The sequence below is a fragment of the Pteropus medius genome, unplaced genomic scaffold, assembly GCF_902729225.1.
Source record: "Pteropus medius unplaced genomic scaffold, Ma_sr-lr_union100, whole genome shotgun sequence".
NCBI lineage: Eukaryota > Metazoa > Chordata > Mammalia > Chiroptera > Pteropodidae > Pteropus > Pteropus medius.
In genome coordinates, this window is record NW_024351648.1 from 3,772,255 (window position 1) to 3,797,894 (window position 25,640).

Consider the following 25,640-nt stretch of genomic DNA (forward strand, 5'->3'; position numbering starts at 1 on the left):
TCCACAGGAGAGAGAAAGCGTGACAAAGGAGGAAGCCACAGTGCTTTTCGTAACCCAAACTCCAGATGTCATGTCAACACTCTCTGGCACATCGAAGGAGTGAGTGACAGGAAGTAGAATTCCTGGGGACCATTGCGGAAGCTGGCTCCCACAGCGCCCTCGCAAGGACATAGTCTGAGTCCCTCAGTGACAGCCAAGGACGCTGTGGCCTGGAGACGTGACGTGAACGGGCCAAGTTCACACCACTGATAACACCCAAACCAGATTCCCATATTTTAGGGCATTTCCATTTAGCATCGAATAACACCCCCTCCCCCGTTCACACAATTTAGCCTTGGTAGAAAGGGACAGAATTTGAAAAATATAAATTTCTACCGACCGCAAAATGGGGTCTGTGATATGGGGTCTCCAGTCAAACAAAGTCCCGCTCCGACCCATTCGTGGCTGGATAGCCATGCCTGTCCCAAGGGACCGTCCCTGGACCGACTTGCTGATCAATCCGCCTTTCCAGCCGCCTGCAAAACACACTCATTGGCGGCACTGCCCCGAGCAGCCCTGCGGCCAGTGGGTGAGTCTCCGGACCTCCCCTGGGCACTCCTGGCTCCGTTAATCCAGGGACACCTCAACCAAGGGCCAACCGTGTTTGTTCCTGTGCCCCTTAATGCCACTAGTATTGCTTATGTCGTTTGTAACTTAAATAACTGTCATGAACACTAATGAGACGCGAGTATGCGAAAGAGCTGAGGTTTCTGTGACAGTTAAACTGAGGCGAGATGTTGGAAAAGAGCTATCCCGTCAGGCATGGGGTGACAACTGTCAACTTTGGGGCGATGTGGGGTGCCCAGGAAAACTCACTCCAAAGGAAAGAACCGATGTGGAAAGGGCAGACTATGTCCCCTGCGGGTCGTTTATATAAAAAGGAAAACATGCAACCCTGGTCAACCCGTGTCAAAAGAAAAGCCTCCCCTGTGCGTTGAAACGCTCGCAAATGGACTTATACATGCATTTATATTTTTAGTTAAAACAGGATATTTAATGCACACGCGCGTATATGTATATGTATAGTCAATAGATATATGTAGATATAAAATATATGTATATGTGTACATATAACATTTATATCATGTATGTGTATATATAAAATTTTAAAAAATAGGAAAACCTACGATCTCCAGGGCCTCGGATGACCGGCTTCGCAACGCCTCAGCGTCTCAGGTAGTGGCGGCTTCTCTCTCCGTCCACAAACGCCAGGACACTTGGGTGCCCTAGGCGCGCGTGACGCGGCAGCAGCGGGGAGCCTTCGCCCGCACCCCTTCTTTGAGGCCGGCCCAGCCCCCTCGCCACCGGGCGCTGCCAGCCGACAGCCGGCGACGACGACCCGGGCCGCCGGGGCCCTGGGCGCTCCGGCAGGGGGCGCCGGACGACCGCGGTGGCCCCGCCGGGCCGCGCTCTGATTGGCTGGAGGCCGCGGCCCGCGCCCCTCCCGCGCGCGGGGCGCGCTAAGAGCCGCCGCTCGGCCGCTGTCGCCGCAGTCTGCGGGCCTCCCGGGCGGCGGCGGGGCCGGAGGGGCGCGGCGGAGGGGACAAGACCAGGGCGGGAGGGGACCGGCCGGCCGGCGGCGCCCAGAGCACCCAGCACGATGCTGTCCCGGTGGCTGCACACGGGCCCCGAGAAGGCCGAGCTGCAGGAGCTCAACGCCCGGCTCTGCGACTACGTGTGCCGGGTGCGGGAGCTGGAGCGCGAAAACCTGCTCCTGGAGGAGGAGCTGCGCGGCCGGCGCGGGCAGCGGGGCCCGGGGGCCGAGGGCCAGGCCCGCCGGGCGGAGGAGGCGCGCCGCCTGCGGCAGCAGCTGGACGAGCTGAGCTGGGCCACGGCGCTGGCGGAGGGCGAGCGCGACGCGCTGCGGCGCGAGCTGCGGGAGCTGCAGCTGCTGGGCGAGGAGGCGCGCGCCGCCCGCGGCCTCCTGGACGCCGAGCTGGGTGCGCAGCGGCGCGAGCTGCAGGAGGCGCTGGGCGCGCGCGCCGCCCTCGAGGCGCTGCTGGGCCGGCTGCAGGCCGAGCGCCGCGGCCTGGACGCGGCCCACGAGCGCGAAGTGCGGGCGCTGCGCGCGCGCACCGCCGGCCTGACCCCGCGCCACCGCGCCCGCGCCGCCGGCCCCGCCGCGCCCTCGCCGCACCTGCGACAGGCGCACGATCGCTACGCGCTGCTGGTGGCCGAGTCGTGGCGGGAGACGCTGCAGCTGTACGAGGACGAGGTGCGCGAGCTGGAGGCGGCGCTGCGGCGCGGCGAGGAGAGCCGGCGCCGGGCCGAGGAGGAGACGCGGCTGTGCGCGCAGGAGGCGGAGGCGCTGCGGCGGCGGGCGCTGGAGCTGGAGCAGCTGCGCGCGCTGCTGGAGGACGAGCTGCTGCGGATGCGCGAGGCCTACGAGCTGCAGGCCCAGGAGCGCCAGGTCCGTGCGCAGGGACGGTCCCCACCCCGGCCCGCAGCGCCCCACAGGGGGCGGGGGAGCGGCAGGCCTCTCCAGACCCGCAGCGCCTGCACCCTGCGTCACCGATGGGTGAGGCCGGCCCCGAGGGTGCCCGGACCGCCTGGGGTACCCGGGCGCTGAAGGGGCCCCTCGCTCTGCGGCGGTACCTCAGGGTCCTAGCATCCCGCCAGCCCGGGAAAAAGAGCTCGGTTCGTTGGACCATCAACCCAACGGGCGAGTGCCGAGTGCCAGGTCTTGGTGGAGAGCGCTTATCCCTGTCATCTCGTTAGGTTGTCATCTTCTTTAGACCTTGACATGACTGGTCAGTCACATCCTCACAGAGGACCCCAGCAGCTCTGGGTTCTCCTTCAGTTTCCTGTGCTTTCCAGACCCCGGTGCCCTTAAAAGTCAACCAAGAAACCCTTCCGACTTCCAGAAGTGACAGCTCAGTCCTTCTCAGGTCCCTGCGTTAGGAGGTTTCTAAGCAAAGTCAAGTCCTTACTCAGAACGGCAGCCCCGTTGGCCGTGGCGGTCCCTTGGGGGAAAACTTAAATTGTTTAACAAAACGTTTCTTATTTTGCCGAAATGATTTCCCAGCTGCAGGCAGCTGTTGGTGATTCCCTGGGCCACCACCTTGTGTGTTCTGGGCGGGACAGCAACCTTAATGCAGAAAAGAGCTTAATCAGAGATTTTTTTTTTTTCCACAGTAAAGGCCGAAGTCAGATCTCTGGATAGTGTAAAAGGGCGAGGGGCGGGGGAGGGCGGGGGAGTCCCCCAGGCAGGATGTTATTACAAGTGCAGGGTAATATAAACAGTTGCCATTTCAGAGACGTGAAGCTCAAACTTCTGACAACAAAAGGGTGACATTTGTGCCTAATTTATTGTCTGCTCACCCAGTCCGGTCCTCGTTTTGGCCCTGGTCCTGCCCAAACCGGATCAGAATTGGAAATATTCCCAAATCATCCTATCAGTAGTTCTTAGGACAGTTTAAAATAACATCCACATAAATTTAGAAGTACTTTAAGGGAACAGCTTGTAACTTCAAGGTAAAGATTTGTGATAGAGTGATTTTTGCTTTTATATATAAAAAAAAAATTAGAAGTAAAGGCAACGTGGTGGCCGTGGCATCGAGGACTGTGGTGATGGGCCAGTGTTTACAAATCAGCAGATAGATGCCTGTGGCCTGCCCCTGTGTCCCCAGCACGGTGCTGAGGTTTCAACATCACCAGGGCTGGAGTCTAGCTGAGAACTCATATCAAGCTGTACAGTACCAGTGTTGGCATTTAATCTTTTTGGACCGTGGGTTTCGTTTGCTCCCTGCCTCTTAATTTTCAAAAGCGCTCCCAGTGGGCATTGTAGGCGGAACAAAGCCGGCGACGGGCTAACGGGTGTGATTTCCAGAACTTGCTCTAGATCTGGGAGCCCTCCCCTTTCCAGGCGTACAAGCTGCGCGGCGCCCCTGCTCTGTGTCCGATGAAAGTTTAAAAATGTTCTGAAAGTAGGCTTTCCTGGAGCTTTGAACCAAGAGGGAGGCCCGCCAGACTTAGCTGCGAACCGAACCCCTTTGTGGGGAACGCCGGCCCCCACGTGGAGGGCCGGTGGGTGCTGCGCAGGCTGGTTTGGAAAATGCTTCTTTGAGGCGTGCCGTGTGGCCTGACCCTCGCCATTCATTCGGGCCTTGATGCTCTGGGGGTGGTGTTTATTTTGGTAGCAGAACCCTTTTCTCTCACTGGAGGTGAGGTGGGGATGTCAGACGTGCCGTTAGAACCGCCATCCAGCCCGTCTGACATGGCGACCCCAGGACCCACCCAGGGTCACACCTGACCCGGAACTAGAATCCCACCTTCAGCTTCCTGTCCAGTGATAGACACCTCCCTCATTGGCATTTGCTTCTTTCCCCTAAAAGTACAGAGCGAGGAGTGAGGACCTGGACATGGCCTCACTCCCAGCCCGCACACCCATCTTGCGAAGTAGGTACTACTGATATTAACCCCATTTCACAGATGAAACCGAGGTCACTTCATTAGTCAGCAGCCAAGCCAGGGTTCGATTCAGGCCCCAATGCCCGAGCAGCTGACCTCTGGGCCACGCCTCCTCTCTTCTGTTTGGTCCATCAAAGATACACTTTTAACCAGAATTCACATTGCATTTATGGAATGATGATGCCTGCTCTTCCTGAGGGCTCACCTAGAGGACTACCCTGTTAATCCGAAATCCTAAAATGCTTTTAGACCTTTCCAGCTGATTGTTCGAATAGTTTTAGTGTTAATGTCTTTCATTTACTTTTTCCATTTTGTGGGATCCCTCCCCCTGCCTCATCTGAAGGCAGGGCACCACCCCACACACATAGTGCCGAGCATCTCTCTGGCTCCGGGTCCCTCTGCAACTCAGGGGGCAAGACGCTCACTGGGATGCTGGGAAAAGTGGTCCCTCCCGGGCAACCCACATGCCCACACTCCCTTAAGCCCCTCACCTCAGATTTGCCCGAGAAACGTTTGCTGAAGTGCCATCCCAGTCCCTGGCATTTCTTACATCCTCTAGATCAGGGATCCCCAAACCCCTGGCCGTGGACTGGTACTGGTCCACAGCCTGTTGGGAACTGGACTGCACAGCAGGAGCTGAGCGGTTCATGAGCGAGCGAAGCTGCATCTGTATTTACAGCCGCTCCCAGCGCCAGCATCACCGCCTCAGCTCCGCCTCAGATTATCAGGCATTAGAGTCTCATAGGAGCACCGGTCCCTGGTGCCAAAACGGTTGGGAACCGCTGGTCTAGATCACTTGAAAGCCTGACTAATATGCTGTGTCCCAGTCTGCAGGAATGGGCTTCAGACATACAGTCAGACATACGCGACTTACGCCAGCCTTACCCTATAAACACTGAAATGTTTCCTTTGCGAAATTGAGCTGGTAGGCTGTTTGCGAAAGGCCTCCAAGCCCTCAAGACTCACGTGATTGAATGAGTACTTGCTCTTGAATGGCATAGGGACGGGTTACCCACCCTACCTGGGCCCGGATTCTGGCTCTGCTGTTAGACCAACTGTGTGTGTCTCAATTGCCCCATTTGTGAAATAGGGATAATGAACATAACTCACGGGATACAAACGTTCGTTCATTCATTCAGCCAACGGCTCCTGAGCACTCAGTGTGCCGCGCTCGATTCTCACGTGCTGGGGATACAGCGGCGAACAACACAAAGCTGAGACAGTCCCTTGATCTCAAAGGTCTTAAGATGGAAACTGCCCAGGGTTGAGGAGGCGGCGTGGCTGGCGTGAGGCGAGCCGGGAGGAGGGTGGCAGCTGCAGGAGGTGGGCTTTTGCTCTGAGTGCCCTGGGAAGCCACTGGAGGCGCTGAGCGAGTGAGGGTGGCCTGGCCGTGTCTTAACGGAACGCCTCTGGCTGTTGTGTTGAGAGCAGACGGTGAGGAGCAAGTCTGGAAGCCTAGAGAATTCTCCAGGAGACGATGGCATTGAGGCAGGACGTGCCCGCGGCGGAGCGAGGGGCTGAGACAGGGACCTGTTCTGAAGGCGTAGCCAGTGGGGTTTGCAGATGGGTTGGATGTGGAAGGAGAGAGAAGGAAAAATCAACATCGAAGCCGGGACTGTGGCCTTGAGCAGCTGGACAAAGGGAGCGAGCGCCCTTGGTGACGGTGGCTGGTGCAGGAGAGCAGGTTTGGGCGGGAGGTCGCAGTTCGGTTTGAGATGCCTCTGAGACACCCACCTGAGCTTGTGAAATAAAACCGTGAGTCTAGAGTTCGGGGCATTTTGTGGGCTAGAGCTATAAATACTTAGCCTCCAGGCAGTGCTTATTATTAGTGCATTTAGTTTTTGCGTCTAAATGAGTTTCTCACATTTAGGCTCGAGATTATCACAGCTTAAATTCCCTCGAGCTCTTACGCTGAGGATTCCAGTGACGTGACCGTGACATCTGCAGGTTCCTCCTGTGGTGTCTGGGTGACTTGCTCAGCAAGGCGCCGCTCAGGTTTGGTTAAGACACTGAGTTCTTTGGATGCTCACAGCAGCTTGCCTCTCTGGTCTAGACCTACATTTCATCATCGGTCGTGATGCTGTCCCAAAGTTCTCTAAATAACAGCAGAAAAACGTGACGTCTCTGCCCGCTATGATAACATTAGGTGACGCTGCCCGTGCCTGGGGTAGAGGCAGCATGCCATGTCTCGGCCCCCGTGCCTCGGGCCGGGCCCATGGTTTGAAGACTTCTGGAGAAGGAGAAGCTTTGTCCAACCGGCAGGATCCATTAGAGTGTCTCTGGAGAGCGTTGGGAGCCACTAAGCCTTCTGTCTCTGTCTCCTGAAGTCCATTCATTTCCCTGGGACAGTTCCGGAAGCGTTGACTCACGGGGTAATGTGGTTGGAACGGGTCACCTCGACACAGTTAGGTTTTCTTCTTTGTGTTGGGCGGGGTTCAGAGCCACTCTGATCGCTCGGAGGACGGAGAAGCTTCCGGAAAACCGGAGAGGCCTTGACCTGCTAAGGGCGGTCTGTGGCTGGAGACTCAAATGTATCTGATGTGTTTCTTTCTAAGCGATTTAACAGTGATTGAACTTCTTTGTAAAGAATAAGCGACTACAGATTCTCGAGTTTTAATATTTAGGTTGAATTTCCTATAGAGGAATGGAATAATAGATTTATATTTTATGGTCTAACCGTGTAGTTGAGTTTCTGCACCCTTTAAAATGGGGGCATGTAGGATTTTAACACCGGTAGCCGACTGTAGAGTGTACAGATGTCATGGCTAAATTCTGGCCACTCTGTCACTTGAATCAAGACTGGCCAGTGGTCTGCGTTGGAGAACCTCTTTATCTACTCATAATGCCCAATTTGGGGGCCGATACCTTAAATCTTCCTTGGGATACCAGCTAGTGGTTTCTAAATGTATTCCTTCTCTTTAAAAACTAAGGGCTTTTGGTTTTTGTTTTTAGCGTACTGTGTATACACAAAGAGAGCCCCAAAACAATTATTAGCTAAGAAGTAGCTAATAATTCTGGGAAGCAGAATTATTTATCATGCGTTTTTTGTTTGTTGTTGTTTTTTTTTAATGACAAATCCAGTGTGACGTTGTCGTTGCTCTCATTCCTTGGTTTTATATACGACATATTTTTTTGTGGACCTTCATTCAGTATGTCGCCGGTGCCTTTGGTGGGCGGATGATACAAGGAATGAAAATCGAGATCCTGTCCCGATTGTCTTACAGTTTTTGAGTGCCACAAAGACGAACGACTAAACATACAGCTTGCTATTTGTATTCGGGGAAAAAAAACGCTATTTTCCATTACAAACCAGACCTATTTCAGTGTTTACATGTTCCCGGTTAATTATTCCCAAGACTATAAAGTGCTATGCAAAACATTTTACGCGAAACTGTAAAATCGTGAGAATGAAGCCACCGTGTCTATTAATCAAAAGATACTGTCAGTTTAAAATAGTCCATTTTGAGGAGGGTCGTGTTGTCTTCATCGTTTCATTCTAAATCCGATCCTCCAGGGGCGTGCTGTGGAACTGCCCCGTGGACGATGCTTTTCTAGAGGCGGAGGATGTACAAGGCACAGGCCATGCCCTTCGGTGTCTCCCAGCCAGGGAGACAGGGGGACAGATGGACCTGACCGGGCACGAGGCGCTGGGGAGTCATGTGACCGCGTAGAGAGGGAGTGCTTGTTAACTGCATCCTCCATTCGGAAAAGCAGATCCATACCCGGGTCTGAATTTTGACATTTGTGCCCAGAATGTATTCCAATCTCACTAATCCATGCGGCGTTTCTCCCCCGATGATTTTGAAAGTCGCTTTGCTACGCGAAACGAATAACCTGGTATGGGCTTGCCTGCCTAGTACTGGGAGAAATTCTCTTCCAAACTGGAGCGACTTCTGTTGGAAATACTGTAAAACCCCTGCTTTCTGGTTTTGGTTTTGGTTTATTTTCAGGAGCATCTTAGCTGGCTGGTTGGATGTATTGACTTTTCTAAGCGGACTGATGCCCGCACTAGAGATGCTTTAAATAAACTCTGAAGCGTTCTTTATTATGAGGGAGTGTAAACAGAGAAGCCAGCGTCCTATTAAAAATCGTCCCTACGCTCTATATAAACATCCACGTGGGAGAAATGCACAATGTAAAATCGTCCTTGCGATGACTGCATCTTTCATAGAGCCGGAGGTTTTTCGTTCCCTTTTGTGTCCTGAACTGTTGGGACCTTCGGTTCAACCCAGCGAAGCTCCTGTCCTCCGATCTCATAGCTGTCTGTTCCTTTCAGAGCGCGATCACCTGCCTGGAGGATGAGAAGGCGGCCCTCACCTTGGCCATGGCCGACCGGCTGCGGGACTATCAGGAGCTCGTGCACGTGAAGACCAGCCTCAGCCTGGAGGTGGCAACCTATAGGTAAGGACGCCATGCAGGGTCTGCCTGGACGAAGCAGGCAGCGTGAAATCGCTGTAGGCTCCGCCGAGTGCCTGTGGCTTTGTGACAGAGCGAGGGCCATCGAGGGCCAGCGAGGGCCAGCAGCCCTTGGCATGGCCAGGCGAGGAGTCCAGGGCCTGAGGGAGGAGGAAGAGCAGATCACAGAGCCGCCTCCCCTCGGCGACCAGAGTAGCTGAGCTTTGCACAAACGATGTCTGCGTGTCCTGAGCATCATCAAAGAGCTTTGCCCTTAGGTCAGCTCTTGGCATCCTGGGGATTAAGTTCTGTGTTTACAGATGAATAGACTCGCTCAGGGAAGTCCCAGAGCTGGAGAGTGGAGGCCCGAGTCCCCCGCTGCCCGGTGCTTCACACCCCAGGGCTCTGGGTCTATCCCAGACTTTGGCCTTGAAGAGCTGCCTGTCTGCCAAAAGCTTAGCGTGGTACTCCAGGAACGTGGCTTCGTTCAACAAGATGTTGACTCGAATTTGGGGTGACCAACCCAGATGAACAAGTCGCAAAGCCTTCCAAAGGGCTGAGTGCTGGGCGGGGAAGAGAGCACAGTCTGGTGTCCCCAGGTAGCCTGTGGGCCAGCAGAGTGACGCTTCCTCTTGGTGCTCCCCATCCCCTCCTTGTGTGGTGCGTGGTCTTTGGTTGAGGTGGCGCCCCTTCTTTCCTGCAGCTTCCATGCCCCGTGAGGACTGGTACAGAGGGGCCCAGATCTCAGACGTTTACAACGCAAGGCATTTTAGAGACTGGGGTTCCCCACCTGTGAGAGTGAGCGCAGTAGCTGACATTATTACGTCCTTACTGCCCGCCAGACCCAGTGCTAAGTCCTCTGCAGCTGTTTGCTGCCCACAGTCGCCCTGTCCAGTGGGGGATCCAAATCACCCCCTCTATTGGGGGAGGGGCCCGGCAGGTGGGGACCCAGGCTGGTGGGGGACCCTCACCCACCGAACCAGCTAAAGTGGACACGATGCGCCCTCTGTTCGCGGCGTCTCTGTGAGTGTGAACCCACCGATCACGGGCCTGAACGAGCTTTGGGAGCTCTGCTTGGGCAAATGGGTGGAAGGCGTAGTGGCCGACATCTTCCAACGAAGGTCCCCTCCCCGGGCAGGGCGGAGCGGGACAGAGCCCGGCCCAGTTCAGCACTGCCCGTGAGCTGCCTGTATGGTCTCCTGATCACGGCTTTGACGCAGTGGCCTGGCTGCTGCGATGTGCATTATGAGGACGTGTCTGGCTGGTGTGTGCTGGTGTCTGTCTGCCTCCGCCTTTGCTGCCAGGGCACTCGCCCCAGCCGGCCTTTTACCAGGGCCCGCCCTTATCATTGCTGAAGGGGGAATGGGCTCTCGGGCAGCCCCTGGCCTGGGCCTACGGTGGCCACTCAGGGGTGAGGCCCGCCCAGGGACATGGCAGCCCTTGGAGGAGTCTGCAGCTGAATCGAGCTGTCCTACGGCCGAACCAGTGGGGACTTGGCCGGCTCCCGCCTCTGAGAGCCATGCCGTGGCTGCATCCTGCAACTGGGATGGCAGTTGGAACTTAGAGAGCAGGGAGCGGAGGCACCGGCCAGCCTGTCCTTCCTCCCAAGGTCCATCTCCCACGCGCTGCTGGGACATCTCGTGGGGTGAACAATCGCAGAATTAAATGGCTGGGGTATTCAAACAACTGCTGAGTCAGATGAATCTCCAGTTCACAAATGAGGGAACTTTATCGAGGAGAAGGAAGCGTTCATCTGAGTGTTTTTTTCACTCGCAAGTGACAGCGACCTTTCTCAGCGGGGCTCACGTCCAAAAAGGCACTGAATCTCATCTAATTGAGAAGGAAGGTCCTTAGTTGGAGACAGGATGGATCCAGGTGTTGGATGAGGTTGTCAGCGATTGGCCTCTGCCTCCTGGGGGTTCCGCGCACACTGTGGCAGGCCGGGCCCCAAGCAGCTAACTGTAGGCTTTTGTCGCAGAATGGGGCTCTTCCCCAAACACCGCGGCAGAACTCCCGGGCCCAGCTCTCTGGTTCTGTTGGGTCACATGCCCGTCCCCGGAGGGTGGACGGGGTCAGCTTTTCATGAGCTACATGGGCTGAGACTGGAGTGTGAGGTACCCCAAACCTAGCTCTATTCTAGGGCGGATGTTGAGCCGGCCCAGAAAACCCACACCTGTGCCTGTATTGGGTAACACCTGATGCCAGGTGAGGCTTCTCCCTACGGGGGCAGTCGGACTGTCCCGTATCCACTCAGTGATGGTTGTCTGGGTCGAGATCTGGATACTTTGATTTCATTCCTCCCTTTGTCCTGCCCTCGGTTCTCTGTTGTGACAAGTCAGAGGGCACAGGTGGGCATCTTCCCTGAGAGGGCCTTACCTTTTTGGTAGGTGCCCGCATCCCTACCAGCTCAGCTTTTCCCAAAGGCCTCGATCAGGAGCCCTTTTCGCCCCTGGCAGCTCGCTGACCTGTCGGTGGGGACCGAATGCACTGTGGCTGGCATCTTGCAACCCAGTTTGGGGTTGACTTGGCCACCTCCTAGGAATTTCGGAGGCACCAGTACTTTCGTGGAAGCAAGTGATGGATCGCGCTGGATGTCTTTCTGAAGGCCAAGTTCGCACGGTGAAAATGAGGAGCCTGGCCCCGGAGCCCGGTGTGCCCGGCCCTGCCCAGCCACCGACACCCACCTCAGTGGTCAGAGTCGTCTCCCACTGCTCCGGGTCTGAATGACCCACAGGCGGTTGAATACAACCCGTTTCCTCATAGAAGCCGAAAGCCTAGCATTTTTTATCACCGATGAGTGTCCCGCGGGTAAGTCCTTGTCATGTCTTACGCGACGTTTTCAGGATTGTGTGCCGCCGCCCCAATTCTGAGGACAGGTACAAAAATTCACATTTGGGTTAATGCCCTTTTGTGCTTCTGACACTTTGGCAAGTGCTCACCGGATCTCTACACACCTGTCCCCCTGCAGGCAGCGGGGACAGTCGACCCCGTGGAGACACGGCCCAGGGGCCCGTGCGGTGTGACTCCTCATCAGCCCTGTCCAGAGAGGCCGAGGGCGGCCGACACTGTAGCTGGCATCGCTCGTCTCTTGGGGTGACACTGTGTGGCTTTGCCAGTTTCTCCGTGGTGGCCGTTCTCACAGCACAGTCGTCGTCCTTTCTAACCATGGCATAGGGCAGGGCTGTGGCCCTTTAAAGCTGCAAACATATTCCAGTCCAGCTGGGATTCGTCACCTGTGCTGAGGCTAGCTCTCGAGTGTCATGACCGCTTCCGAACCCAGATATTTGGCCTTTCCGTTAGGAAATATGACGATCGTAAATACAGACTCAACGGTTGGTAAGTATGTAATTTAATAAACTCATAAAATTAAAACAAAGCGAACCTCAGAGCCGAAGACTGGAGGATTTCATCAAACTTACTTGGCCAGTCGGTGGCCGGGAAAGACCCTGGCGCCTGACCTGGGAGGTGACCGTGAGGATGAGCCCTTTCCTCCTGCACTGCAGGTGACGACGGGCAGCCCCCGTGGGGCGGGGCTGGGGCCGAGGATGCTGAGGGAGGAGAGAGCGGGAGGAGACGTGCTGGCCCAGGGGCTGTGCTCGCTCTCATCTGCCTGTCACCATGCCGTCACGCGGGTCTGGGGACACTCGTCCTGCTCACCCCCCGGGCTCAGTGCTAGATATTCTGGTTAGGTTGGTGCCGGGCAGGCCCGGGCGCAATTGTGGTTTAAGGCCCCCAGGGCGGTGGTCAGGAGCTGCCAAGGGGGAGGGCCACCTGTCCAGGGCCCCCTGCTCACGGTGTCAGCATCAGAGGCATCTCGTGCTTGCGGGAAACACAGACACTCAGGCCCACCTGGACCTGCGGACCCAAGCCGGCCTTGCGACCAGATCCCACATGACTCGTGTGCACACCGCTGTTTGCAGAGCAGCCAGGGGACGCCCAGAAAGGACCAAGGCCATCTCACAGCTGCCTAGAGGACGAGGCAGAGGATGGGCAGGCCCAGTGATGTGCCGCGTGCTATGGGGGCTGATGGGGCGGGCAGTGGGCTTCCTGGAGGAGGTGGTGCTTGGGTCTGGCGGGAGGGGAAGCCAGGAGGAGACCGTATGGGACAGGCTTTCTGGGCAGAGGGGACAGCGTGGGCGAGGACCTGAGGACTGAGCTAGTGTGGTCTCTGTGGCAGTGCCACGCATTTGGGTGCCCCTGGTCAGCTTGGTTTTGGAGGCCTGCCAAGTGTGGGTGACGGGCGAGAATGACACCTACGAAGCCACGTGCTCTGGTTGGTGAGCCAGGGTCTGCTCTCAGGCGACTTCAGGGTGCGATGCCTGCCCGGGGGACCCGCGCAGGTCTGGCCAGTGTGGCCTCGGTGTTAAGGGTTGTTTTCTACGGATCAGGCTATGTGGACCGAAGTAGCCTCCCACACCGCAGGAAACAGGACATGCCCCAGCGACACACAGGGCAGGGTTTCCAGACAGCGGAAGGGAGTCATGAGAATCTGGGAGGGCTTCAAGAGGGAGGTGAGAGTAATCTGTCCTGAAGGATGGCGGAGATTTGAATAGACACGTAGGAGAGGGGGAGATGGGGAGGAGGGGTGGCCTGGGAGGAGAAGATGTTAAAAATAATACACGTTCCACGAAAATACTGTAGGTGGCTTATTGCCAAATAAAGTCTCATAAAGATGATTCAGGGAAGGGACCGAGAACTTCCAGCCGAGGTGATTAGGCGAGATTTTCGAGAGGGGGAGTTGGGCCTGGAGGGGTGGGGGAATTGGGGAGGGGGTAGGAACAGGACTGGCAGGAAGGCATCGGGGGAGAGCAGGTTGCAGGGGTCTCAAATGCCAGGTGGCAAGCAGAGGGGAGGCGGCCGCTGGCAGGAGGCGTGAGAGAGGGTGCCGAGGTGGAAGGCAGGTGCGGGAGGCCTCAGGAGGTCCCTGTAGTCATCGGAGGGTCGGATGGCGAGGACCTGGATGGGTGGCCAAGGGAGCCTCAGAGCCCGGCTGGTCCAGGCGGTGACCGGAGCTGGCAGTGGGAGGTCTCTGGGTGAGGACCTGGGAGACGTGTGCTGTTCGTCACGTGCTCTTACAGACAAGAACTGCCCCCACCCCACCCCCAGCACGGAGCCCTCTCCACTCTCCACGAGGCAGCTGCTTATTCAGAAGTAACCGATTATCTGAAGATGGCGAAAACTACAGAGCTTTCCAGAACCCACAGCGTCCTAAACCCCTCCACCGCTGCCCCGAAGATCTGGCCCCAAAGCTAGATGCTACAATGAGAATTTGTAGAAACTCGGTTAGAAAAAAAATAGCACCCCCCATCCCCCGCCCAAAGGGAACTGAACCCAACCATCAGGAACGAGCCGTTGGAAAATAGAATGGAAAAAAAGAAATCTTCAAAATGGAAGCAAAAAATGCAAAAATCCCCAGGAATAAACTGCGTCCAGAAACCACAAAGCCGAGGGATGTGGAAACTTCATGCATAAGGAGAGGCCTGTCCCGAATTCCTCATCCTGGGTACAGATGACGCAGCCTCTATCAACAGTTAAAACGAGGCTTTGTTTTTTATGTTTTGTGGACAGAGGCTATATAACAACCGTGCTAAATTTTACATGGAAAAAAAAAAAAAGGACTGCAGGGCCAAATGATTTTTCAAAAGAAAAGTACTGAAGAGATTCTTTCCTGGCCAGATATGAAAACGTAATGCAGAGATTTCCTGTCTGGGCCCCTTACAGCAAAAATCCTTTTATAAAGTGATGGAAGCAATTTTTAGAAAATGTTCTTTGTATGTCTATGCAGGGGGAAGATGTGTAAGCTTCCTGTTTCTTCTTTCTGGCTGCGGTGGGCAGACGCAGTGTGTTTTAACTGAGGAAAATACCGTCTTTCGATGTAGACTTCTAATGAAGCAGTACAGGTCACCCCTAATGTTCTTAATTTCAGCATTTTAGTGGTATTTCTGGTCGCTTCATTTTTTTTCTGAACCACCTAAACCTTTTCAAAGGAAAACATTTCTTTGGACTCTCCCAGGGTCTTAGGAGAAATACATGTCTTTTAAAATTCATTCCTACTCTTTGGAGAACGTAAAACTATGTTAACACTGGGACTTATCTTGTTAAGAGAGAAAATATTTGAAATAGTAAAAGCTTGTCGTTTCGAGGGTAAGCGAGAGGACCATCCCACACGTGTGGTTGTTCGCTTTCCCCCACATCACTGTGTAAATGAATTAACCCTCAGTTAACCATGATTTTAGATTATCCAGGATCTCTTCCCCTCTAGCGTGGCTTCAGTTAACTGAAAATCCGTTTTCTTTCTGAGGTCCGTAGAAGATGATGATGATGAAAACTAACATTTATGGAACACTTTGTGACGGTTGTTTTGACAGCTTGCCAATTACTTAATCAGTTACCACCAGAAACTTGTGCCTGCTCCCAATTTCAGAAGTGGGGAAACCAAGTCACGGAGCGTTTGAGCGCTTTGCCCAAGGTCACAGAACTAGGGAAGAGTTAGGGCCCGGAGCCTGGCCAGAGGCCACATGGTAGGTAGCTCACGACCACTTGGTGGATTTGTCCCCACTGCTTAACGAGGGCAGGGACTTGATTTTCAGGCACGTGTTCACTTATTTTCCTGCTTAAGAGGCTGGAACCCTGTGGGACTGTGGGAAATGTCCCCTGGGAAATGTCCCCTGACAGCCGTGAGCTGGGGTGTTGGCATCACGATTCACCGAGACCTGAGGGCAATTCCTCTCCACTCTCAAAATAACTAGAGAACGCTCTCTCCACTTTTCAGAGGGGTACTTGTCTCTTCCTTAAAAACGAGCCTCGGAGAAGTTTCGAGGAAATGGCACGTTTCTGGCTTCTCAGCATTGATTGGTCCATTTTCCGCCTCGGCCATGAGTCTCGTGAGCCACGACGGCGGAGGGCAGGGCTCGCTGTGTCGTGAGGGGTGTGTGAGGGTGTGTGTGTGTGTGTGTGTGTGTGTGTGTGTGTGTGTGTGTGTGAATTAAGGCACGAATTGATGACAGGTGCGTTAACGGAGCCTGTAAGGCCCTGGGTGGGCGCTCAGGGGGAGAAGGTAACACATACCCCTGCTTTCTGGGAGCCAGCCATTGAGGGGGGACCCCGTGCTTTGTGGGACAGCCCCGTAGGGCCTTTTGATTGACACCACCAAACTGTCCAATAGGCTTCACTCCTCTGGTCTGGGGGTGGCGCAGGGCCCTACGGGGGAGCCGTGTGCCTTTGGCCAAGACGCTGATCCTGTCCACCTGCAGAGCCAGGATGCTCGTCACCGGCCCAGGGCGTGGGGTTGCCAGGGGGACTCTGTAGGTGACAGACAGGAGGGTTGGACTGCGCTCAGTCTTAGGCAGGGCTAGCAGAGGCTCCGGAAGTGTTTTGTTTGCGCTGCGTCTGTGACCTGCACGCGACCACTTGGTGGCCCCCTTAGGTACCACAGCACCCGATTCCCAGGGTTCTGAACGTAGGAGACTTCGGGCGCTGGTTTAGATTTTCCTTGGAAAAGGAACAAAACCATTCCTCTTCGAGGGGTGAGAGAAGATATTTTCACCCAAGGGGAGGGATCTTCCTTATCCTGGACCGTCGCCCCAGCCCTGCCCCCTGCCACGTACACCTGTCACTGGCTCGTCTGCTGGCCTGGACTCCTGAAGCCCTTTCCGTCCTGACCGGGGCAGCTCCTGCCCAGCAGGCTGAGGAAAGGTCTGGAATAGAACGTGCCCTTCTCGCCAAGCCCCCCGCCCTCAGGGTCCGATGCCGCCTCTTGCGTGGCCGTGGCGCTGGGGCGCCCACCCTGAGCGTCTGACTTGTACCCTGCACGTTCCTCTCATCACATTCAGGCCTCGGAATTTTCTGGGCGATGGAAGCTATTTCTGTTCCTGGCACGTAAAATGCACGGTCATGAGGGTGTGAGATTGCCCGGCTGTGTCCCATTGCCTGGCGTCCGTCCCGGGCGGCGGGGCGGGCCTCTGGGCACTGCGTGCGCGTCCGTCCCTGCGCACACCTGGGGGCGTCGTCTTTGCCCCTTTGCTCGGTGGCCCTTTGCTTCCTCCCACCCGCCCTCGGAGTGACGCGTCTGTGGGAATCCCCACATTCGAATCAGTGGGAAGGGACCTGGCACCACTTTGCCCCGACCCCTGAGTCCCTGCCCCGCTGGGCGTCCCTCGGTTTTCGTGCCCAGCTCTCTCTCAGTGGTGACACTGACATTTCCCAGTGGCCCTGCGTCTGGTGCGACTTCGCCCTCAGCAGCCAGTGTCCCAGGGGTCTCTGAGCGAGGGACATCCCAGTGCTGACCCGGCCCCCGCACGCCTGGTCCACGGGTGGGGGCCTGCCCTGTCCCCGCTCCTCCCGGCTCTGAGCTGTAGGTGTGAATCACAACGCAGTGACAACTTAAGTTTTAGGCGTTGGGACCTAGAGAAGTCGCATGGTACGGTGCTTTTCGGGGTTTCGTTAGAAGCAAAACACGACGCTCCTCTGGGTGAAATGAGGCCTCTGGGGGTGGGGGGTGGGGGTGGGGCCGGGATCTCAGCTCTTTCCTTTTCCTCTTTTCTCGTGCCCCTTCCTCCATTTGTCCTCTGTTTTTCTTTTTTTTAATCTTCACTCCATCGCGGTGAATCCCAGTTTGAAAGCCACAGAGGACGAATCCCAGTTTGAAAGCCACAGGGGGTGAATCCCAGTTTGAAAGCCACGGGGGCCGTGGCTGCCTTGTTTACAAACTTCAGTCCCTGCTCTGCTCCTGGTCAGCCCCTGACCTGTGACTGGACCCATGGATGTCGTTGTTCTAGGGCCCTCTAGCCCAGGGCGACGTGCCTGAAGGAGCCCCTCCCCGCTTCCCAGAGAAGCCAGACCCCTGACCTCCCCTCCTTTTACATCTCCTGTCTCCTCCTCTCCTGGCCCTGGGTTTCGAAGGGCTTTCTAGAAGGCTCTCCAGGAGTTCCGAAGCCCTAGACCCTCATTTTGTTCCCTCAGCTGGATGGAACTTTCTAGAAGGGCTGAGGCTCTCCAGGGAGTTCCTGGAAGCCCCAGGACCTCATTTTGTTCCTCACCTGGAGCTTGGAACTTCTAGAAGGGCTTTTCTTTCAGAAGGCTCTCCAGGAGTTCAAGCCCCAGGACCTCATTTTGTTCCCTCAGCTGGATGGAACTTTCTAGAAGGGCTTTCTAGAAGGCTCTCCAGGAGTTCCGACACCCTAGACCCTCATTTTCTTCCCTCAGCTGGATGGATCCTCTATCCAGTCAGGCCTGCTGAGGCCGGCTTGCATCCTTTCTTCAGACACGAGTCCTAAAACACAGGACACTATGACACTGTGGTCATTAGCCAAATACTCCATCCTACAGCGTATAGAGTAACTTTTTGCTCTTTCGTTTCCTAATGATTTTTTTTTTTTTTCCCTACAGAGCCTTACTGGAGGGAGAAAGTAACCCGGAGATATTGATCTTGACTGAGCGCATTGAAAACCTGCCACAAGGTAAAAATAGGAAAAGCCGGTTATTTAGTTTTAAAGTGCTTTCCATCCAAACGCGTTCAGTCCGTGGACAAATAGGAAAGCACCTTTTACCTAGAAGAGTTGGGGTTAGATGCGATTTTCTGGATAACTGCCATTGACTCCTCCCTTAAGTATCAAAAATAGATTTAATTTAGTGGGTCATAGTTTAAATGATAATGTAAATGGGAACGTGCTTGAAAAACTTTTTTGTTCGCCTAGCCAATATTTTAGGGTGCTTCCTGCCCGACGTGGTGAAGGGGGAGAGGGGCTGATGGGGAGCAGGAAAGGGTGACGAGAAGGTGATATGGACTTGGTTATCACACCCTGTGATACACCCTTTCCAGACCAAAGACTTCTGTCTTTAACACAAGTAAAGGGAGGTGTTGCTTTGTACAGCAGGCAGTCGATACTCTGAAGTTTGCTCCCCCACCGGGCACAGAGGTGGGAAGGATAATTACATCATTTCTATCTCTACCGTAGGTTAGTGGGCAACTCAGGTGGATACCTGTGACAGGTGTCGTCGGTGCCCTAAGCTAGGTCTCTCTTGCTTCAGGCCAAATGCTGCAGAACACAGACCCTATTTTCTGCAAACTGACGTAAGAGAGTTAGTGTTCATTAGAGATGCCCTAAAACTTTTCATGCCCCGTAGAATCTTCAAGAGCTTTCTGGCTAAGCAGGGGCAGATTCCTCATAGTATATTGACTGTATACCTTACACAGCCTGGTTCCAGTCTGCATGAGTGTGACATAGTCAGCGTCATAGCAAATTAGGAGTGTGTGTATCTGGTGCCTCTGTCAGGACAATGTTTGATGAACAGCCAATCTGGATAGAAGGTAGATAACACCTCCCATCTTTACTTTTTAAAAACAGTGTTGTCCCTATCAGGCATTTCACAGATTCAATGGGCCACTGGGTTCAGAATACCCATCGTGGTTCTAGCCATCTGTGACTGGAAGCAATTTGGTCTTGGACTATCAGGAATTTGGTCCAGCAAGTTTGCTTTCTAATTTCGAGAGTAAGTTTGGGAAGAGCAAAGGTGACCACAGCAGTGCCCATTAGTCAGTCCGCCTGGCATCAGTTAACGTAACGACATCTATAAAATAAGAATTATTCATTCACCAGATTTCAAGGTTTACTTAGTCACCTCGCTTTTTTTTTTATGTGTGGCTATGTAAGTCTGGAAATTCGTCACATAACCTAGAAGGAAGGGAGAGAGAGAATGAGAGCGAAGCTTCCAGGATGACCAACGGTCTCCATCCGGGCTCACCGACCTTTTTTTTTTTTCTTTCCCCTCTCCCCGCACTGTCTTTTACTAGCTGTGATCATGGAGCTCAGGAAAAGGCATACTGGGTATCTCCGTTAACTGGTTTCATTCATTCATTCACTTATTCAGCTTCTCAAAGGATATAGAGACAATATTTGTAAACTAAATTTGTTTTAGCAATTATGTATTATGCCAAAAGGAAGTATCAGAATGAGAGAGTATCGATTGCGAACTCTTAATTGGCTTTGATCTTCTAAATAGTTGTGTGTTCTGTACGATAGGTGCCCCCTAACTGTTCACTGAATAGATAGTGAGTTTATCAATGCTTATTAATGCACTCACGTGTCTTTTGGAATATTGTACAAAATGATGTTGGCCACTTGCTCCCAAGATGATAGGCCTAAAACCAGTCTGTGATCTTCCATGTTTCTCATTGAACCTTAATTAAAAAACTAGGCCTTTCCTGCAGTTTTCTGGGTCCATCTTCTGGGACTTCTCAGCTTAGGATCAGTATATTGACCCCAAAAGAGGAATCTTTGTAGAAAATGCCCTGGTCTTGCTCCTGTATCCTGGGATCTGTCTTAAAGAGGCTGCTGGCCTTGGCCGCCTTGAGGGAGGTCAGGTTTGGAGAGGAGGCTCCGCCCAGCACTGCAGGGGGCGGGGCGGGCCGGCACAGGGGGAACTGTGCCGCTGGTCACGGTCACAGTCTGACCACCAGCCGCCAGGCAGGGAGCCCTTGGACCACTTCCCAGCCCCCAGGATCCTGGCATTACAGCAGATCGGACTGTTGGTGACCAGCCGGCTTCCTGCTCTGGCACCTTTTTATGTGAGAGTTCGTAAAAATTAAAGTGTGAAAGTAAAAGTTAGGAATGTTTAAAAAAACATTAAATTCTTCAATACTTGTTGGCCCAACGTGGAAATCAATGAAAAGTAAGAGTGTATTAAATGGCAGAGGGGTAATTCCGTGAGTGTTTATTAATTACGTAACTTATGAAGCTCTTCTCTGCTGTAATAAATACATTTAACAGTGTAGAAATGATGGATTCCAAATTATCATAATATTGTGAAAGTTTGGCCACAAAAATGAGCACCCCAGCCTCTCTGGTACATGTGCCATGCTTTACACATTCGATATATCCGTTAAGGCGGATGAATAATTTAACATCAGTAACTAGAGAAAGTACTGAGCTGAAGCATGCGTGGTGCTATTCTATTGGAACGGGATTTTTAAAACTACCAAAAAAAATAATTTAGGGATCGAACAGATCTTTCACAATGCCCTTTCTGTGGCGATAACAGGTTCGTATTATGACGGGATGGGGTTTGACCTATGGCGATGCTTTTAAGATGAAAACAGGTAATGACGACAATCATTTTAACGCATTGCTCATTTTCTACAGAATTCAGAAACACGAATTCAGAAACACGTCTTATCAGTATACCGACTCGGCATTACGGAGGGAAAATGAAAGAAACCTGTTTTCGAGGCAGAAAGCACCTTCGGGGAGCCTCTACCGCGGCCAGGCGCCGCGCCCTAACGTGTGGGCGCCCCGCACCCCGCAGACAGGCGTTGGGGGCGCTGCCGGGAGGGGCCTCCTGGGCGCCCCGCGCCCGCCCTTCGCCGCCACCGCCCGGCGGGAAATCGCCGATGAGAAAACCGCCCAGAGTCACCCCAGCCTCACAACGTCCCCTCCCGTCCCTGGGCTCTTGAGAAACACTGAAGTTCAAGCGCACACGTTGCCCGGTCGACCAAGAACTGGAGGCACGAAGGACGCCCGCGCTGGCGTGGCCGGAGAGTCCACGCTTGGCGGGGACACTTGGGCGCATGAGAGGACCGCCATGTGGGGAGAGAAGGCGGAGGCGAAGGCCGCGAGGGGGCAGGACAGCGGCGGACGGGGGACCGTCCCGGCCAAGCGGGAGGAGAAGATGTTCGATTCCAAGGAGAAGGCGTCGGAGGAGAGGAACCTGCGCTGGGAGGCGCTTACCAAGCTGGACAAGGAGGCGCGGGAGCGCGGGCGCCAGCAGGACGGGGTGGCGGCGGACGGCGAGGGGCCGTCGGGGCAGCGCAGCGCCGGACAGCGGCAGATACCGGTCCGCGTGGAAGCGCCGCAGAGCAGCAGGCCGGAGGGGGCCCCCACGGGCGTCCAGACGCCCCCGGAGAAGGACGCGGGCGCCGGTCCGGCCAGAAGGCTGCAGCGGAGAGAGGCGAGGTTCAGGCTGGGCGCCGGGGACACCGGCGACCCCATGACCGAGAGCATCGCGGAGAACATCGTGTCCGGCATCCTGCAGCAGTTCACGCAGTCCGCGGACGTGGACGCCCCCGCCGATTCCTTTCCGGACACCAAAGTCACCTACGTGAGCCGGAAAGAGCTGCCCGATGACCGGAAGACGACGACCGAGATAGTGGTGGAGTCGCGGCTGACCGAGGACTTCGACGTTTCGGACGCGGCCGGCCTGGACCAGCTCCTGAGCGAGGACGTGCGGGACGAGGCGCAGCGGACGGGAAAGGCCACCGAGCAGGTGGTCAGGGATGTCATCCAGCTCGGTCTGAAGGGCCGAGAGGGCAGAGCCAGGGTGGTCAGCGTGGAGGTCATCGAGGAGCCCCTGAGCTGCGTCGGCGGCGAGAGGGCGGACGAGTCTCCCACGCCGTTCCGCGTGGAGGAGGCGGAGGACGCGGAGGACGCGGAGGGGCCGGCCGAGGGCGCGGGGTACGCGCCCACCGAGGTCGCGTCCAGCCGACTTGGGGAGCCGCCGCCGCCGCCCCGGGGGCTCGGGACTCACGTGGAGGAAGTGACGGAGGCAGGTGACTCGGAGGGGGAGCAGAGCTACTTCGTGTCCACCCCGGAGGAGGGCCCCGAGCACGACGTCGGGCGCGACAGGGACGAGGGCTCGGTGTACGGGCAGATCCACATCGAGGAGGAGTCCACCATCCGCTACTCCTGGCAGGACGAGATCGTGTCGGGGCGTCGGCGAAGAGTCAGGGCGGACGACGCGTGGGGCGAGACGGTCGTGAAGCCCCTGGACGTCCCAGCACCTTCTCTGGAGGGGGACGCGGGCCCGCCCTGGAAAGAACAAGCTGGAAGCGGCGAGATCCACGCCGGAACCACCGTCATTGAGAAGGAGATTAAAATCCGGCCCGCTCTGCACACGGCCATCAGGAGAGGCGACGGGGAGCCCCGGCAGCGGCTGGCCGAGGTCATCGGGCAGCTGGAGGAAAGCCTCCCGGAGCGCGTGAGGGAGCAGCTGGCCGCCGTCACCTCCGAGGGCCGGGGCGGCCCGGGGGCCGTTTCCGTGGACGTGAAGAAAGGCCAGGCCGCGGGCGGCGGCGAGGCCGTGACCTTGGTCGCCCAAGTCAACCTCTCGGAAACCGTGGACGCTGATCGGTTGGACCTGGAGGAGCTGAGCAGAGACGAAGCCGGCGAGATAGAGAAAGCCGTGGAGGCGGTGGTGCGGGACAGTCTGGCCAAGCGCCCCGGGCCGGCGCCTGGAAGCCCGGACAGCGAAGCCGCAGTGGCGGCCCCGGCGCCCGGATTCGGCTTCAAGCGCTGGGCCACCCAGGAACTGTACAGCCCCGCGGGTGACGACGGCGCTGACGACGGCGACGGTGGCCGGGCCTCTCGCAGCACGCGCAGGGCCCCGTCCCAGGGCCCGGTGTCGGCCACCGTGGAGGTCACCAGCCCACGGGGCTTCGCGCAGGCTCACGTGCTAGAGGACATAAGCCAGTCCGGGCGACACATCACAGTAGGCCCCACGGGAACGTGGAGGACGGAGCGAGGCTCGCCCGAGGGACGCACTGCGCAGGTGCTGGAGGTGAGTCCGGGAGGCCGCTGGGACCCGCGGGGGGCTCGGGGCGGCCAGCTGGTCCGTGGGGCACTTGACCTTGGGCCCTGATCCAGGTCAAGTGTCCAAAGACATCTTCCAAGGGCCTGTCCCTGCCTGGCAGGCGGCAGGGGGCCCAGCGGGTTTGGGACACTCACGAGTCGGGAGTCCCAGTGGGTGTGGGACACGCACGGGTCGGGGGCCCCAGCAGGTTTGCGACACGCACGGCTCGGGGGCTCCAGCGGTTTGGGATCCAAACAGGCTCACGCTCAAAGGGCAGTGATTTTCCAGGCCCCCACTCCGGGGCAGGGAAGGGTGGTGATCATTCTCCAGCAGAAGAGCCAATGGCTGCCCGGACTTCCGCAGCGCCCCTTCAGTTAGGCCTAGAGAGGGGTGCAGCGAGCAGAGGCGGTTCCCAGCCCCCTTGCAAACACCGTGGAGTCAGGGGGCCCCGGCGCCTCTGCGAGCTCCAGGCGCGCTCGGGAGTGGCGTGTCCGTCGGGCACGTCGCCGTCGGGCCTCGGAGGCTTCACCCCACGGAGCAGATCGGGGCCGCCCGTTATCTTTAGCAACCAGAAAGCAGGGGCCACGGCGAGGGCTGCACAGATGTGACCCCGGCCACCGTTACACCGCGGGTGGGCACGTCCTGGTGATCGAGAAGAGCACCTGCAAAGGAGCCTTTTCCGAATCTCCCTAAGGGCCCAGAGGGGGCACACGCCAGGGGCGGAAGCGACAGTGGGGCGTTCGGGTGGGTCCTGCGGCACCCCGAGCCCCTGAACATGCCACACCCCCATGGGCCCCCTTTTTTACAGTTGCCCTCACCGGCTCCCTGGACCCCGCCCAGCGGGGCCAGCCAGCGGGCAGCAGCGGGTGGCACAGGCACGCAGCACTGGGCCCCAAAGAAACTTTGTTTCCCTGCCAGGTGGACGTGAGTCACACAGAGGCAACACCCAGCTGGACCCGAGAGGCCACAGCCCTGTTCCCCGCAGGGACAGAGGCAGAAGCTCATGGCGTGTCTGACAGTGGCACCTGGAGAGACGCTGGCAGTAGGGGTGACCCCGCAGCCAGCATGAGCGTTCAGAGCAAGGCGCAGGCTGAGTTTGACAAGACCGTACAGCTCCAGAGGATGGTGGACCAGCGGTCGGTGGTTTCAGACGAAAAGAAAGTGGCTGTCCTTTATCTAGACAATCAGGGGGAGGACGAGGAGGGAGACTGGTTTTGATAAATATCTTGTTTGAAATGGCATCTTATTCGGTGAGATAACGCACAAAGGCCTTTGCTTATTGTAAGGGGGGGAGGCCCACTCTATATTAGAACCTCCACCTTATAATTTCCTCCAAAGAGTGCTCCAGGCAACGTCAATTTATTTTATAATGTATAAAGGTTTCGAATTAATTCATGCCTTAAAAGGCATTGAAACTTTATTTTTGAGTCGGGACTTTTCCAAAAAACACTTTTTATCTTTTTAGTCTTAAAAGTTCCCTTTTCTGGAGTTTAAACTCCTAGAGATGATTTTTACCGGTTTGCAGTGGCCATAGAGATGCCTCGCATCTGTTTGAAGCCAGAATTAACTATCTTTAGGTAAAATGCCTAAATGGTAACCAGATTAAAGTAATATATTTAAGAGTAAATTTTACTTGCATGTGCTAATAAATAGTAAGCTAACCTTTTAAGGGAAGAAAAAAAAATCACTACATTTTTCTCTTTCCAAAGTCTCTTCAAAAAGAATCACAGGAAATAAGCAGATTGCTTAGATTTAAAAAAAAAAAAAATCTGAAGATTTCCTCTTTAGGGAAAAGTTATTCATCGTAGAGTTAAATTCATTTTAAGGCTTGAATTTATGTGCAGAACTTTAAAAAATATTTTATTGTTGGAGCGGACAGCTCCAGCCGATTGCGATGTTTCAAATTGACAAACTTGCTGTGGACCCATGTGTGAGAGGAACAATTATTAGAAGTCGCCTACGGTACCATTTCTTTTTTGTGGCACCGGGTCATTGGTGACGCACAGTCTAAATGCTCTTTTTTGTTACGACCTGAGTCCGGGAGTAGCCAGCTCTTGTCAGAGTGTACTTGAACCTCTGTATTTCAGCTGTCAGCACCTAAACGTTTATTCCACTGGTCGGGGGGTAGACCCTGAAGACCATGGCTGGGCTGGCCAGGTGGCCATGCGCTGTCAAGTCGGAAGCTGGAGGTGGGCTGTGCTGCTAACCAGCCCTTCTCCACCCACCGTGACCGG

At 55.5% G+C, this 25,640-nt stretch overlaps 2 protein-coding genes across 3 annotated transcripts in view; one reads left to right on the forward strand and one right to left on the reverse strand.

The window, feature by feature from the left end:
* The first annotated feature begins 1,565 nt into the window (after nucleotides 1–1,565).
* On the forward strand, nucleotides 1,566–25,174 carry SYNM (synemin). Of its 2 annotated transcripts, XM_039844070.1 has the most exons (6): nucleotides 1,567–2,449; nucleotides 8,726–8,850; nucleotides 18,232–18,301; nucleotides 20,998–21,438; nucleotides 21,511–23,394; nucleotides 24,325–25,174. In XM_039844070.1, exons 1-6 carry the CDS (start codon nucleotides 1,640–1,642, stop codon nucleotides 24,622–24,624), a joined length of 3,630 nt encoding a protein of 1,209 aa, XP_039700004.1. In that variant the 5' UTR covers nucleotides 1,567–1,639; the 3' UTR covers nucleotides 24,625–25,174. The 2 variants fall into 2 exon arrangements, with proteins under 2 accessions (XP_039700003.1, XP_039700004.1); XM_039844069.1 differs by having other exon boundaries at nucleotides 1,566–2,449; nucleotides 20,998–23,394.
* The window catches only part of TTC23 (tetratricopeptide repeat domain 23), a 60,064-nt gene continuing 53,917 nt past the window's right edge, over nucleotides 19,494–25,640 (reverse strand). The window contains exon 10 of the mRNA XM_039844078.1: nucleotides 19,494–19,517. Coding sequence (XP_039700012.1) covers nucleotides 19,509–19,517 — 9 coding nt within the window. The 3' untranslated portion in view covers nucleotides 19,494–19,508. The remainder of the gene's footprint in view (nucleotides 19,518–25,640) is intronic.

Bases quoted from the DNA above. Each gene is read 5' to 3' on its own strand.
- SYNM (XM_039844069.1), top strand. From the start codon at position 1,640: ATGCTGTCCCGGTGGCTGCACACGGGCCCCGAGAAGGCCGAGCTGCAG. The intron at 2,450-8,725 runs GTCCGTGCGCAG...TGTTCCTTTCAG, and splicing joins TGCAGGCCCAGGAGCGCCAG to AGCGCGATCACCTGCCTGGA. The intron at 8,851-18,231 runs GTAAGGACGCCA...TTTTCCCTACAG, and splicing joins CTGGAGGTGGCAACCTATAG to AGCCTTACTGGAGGGAGAAA.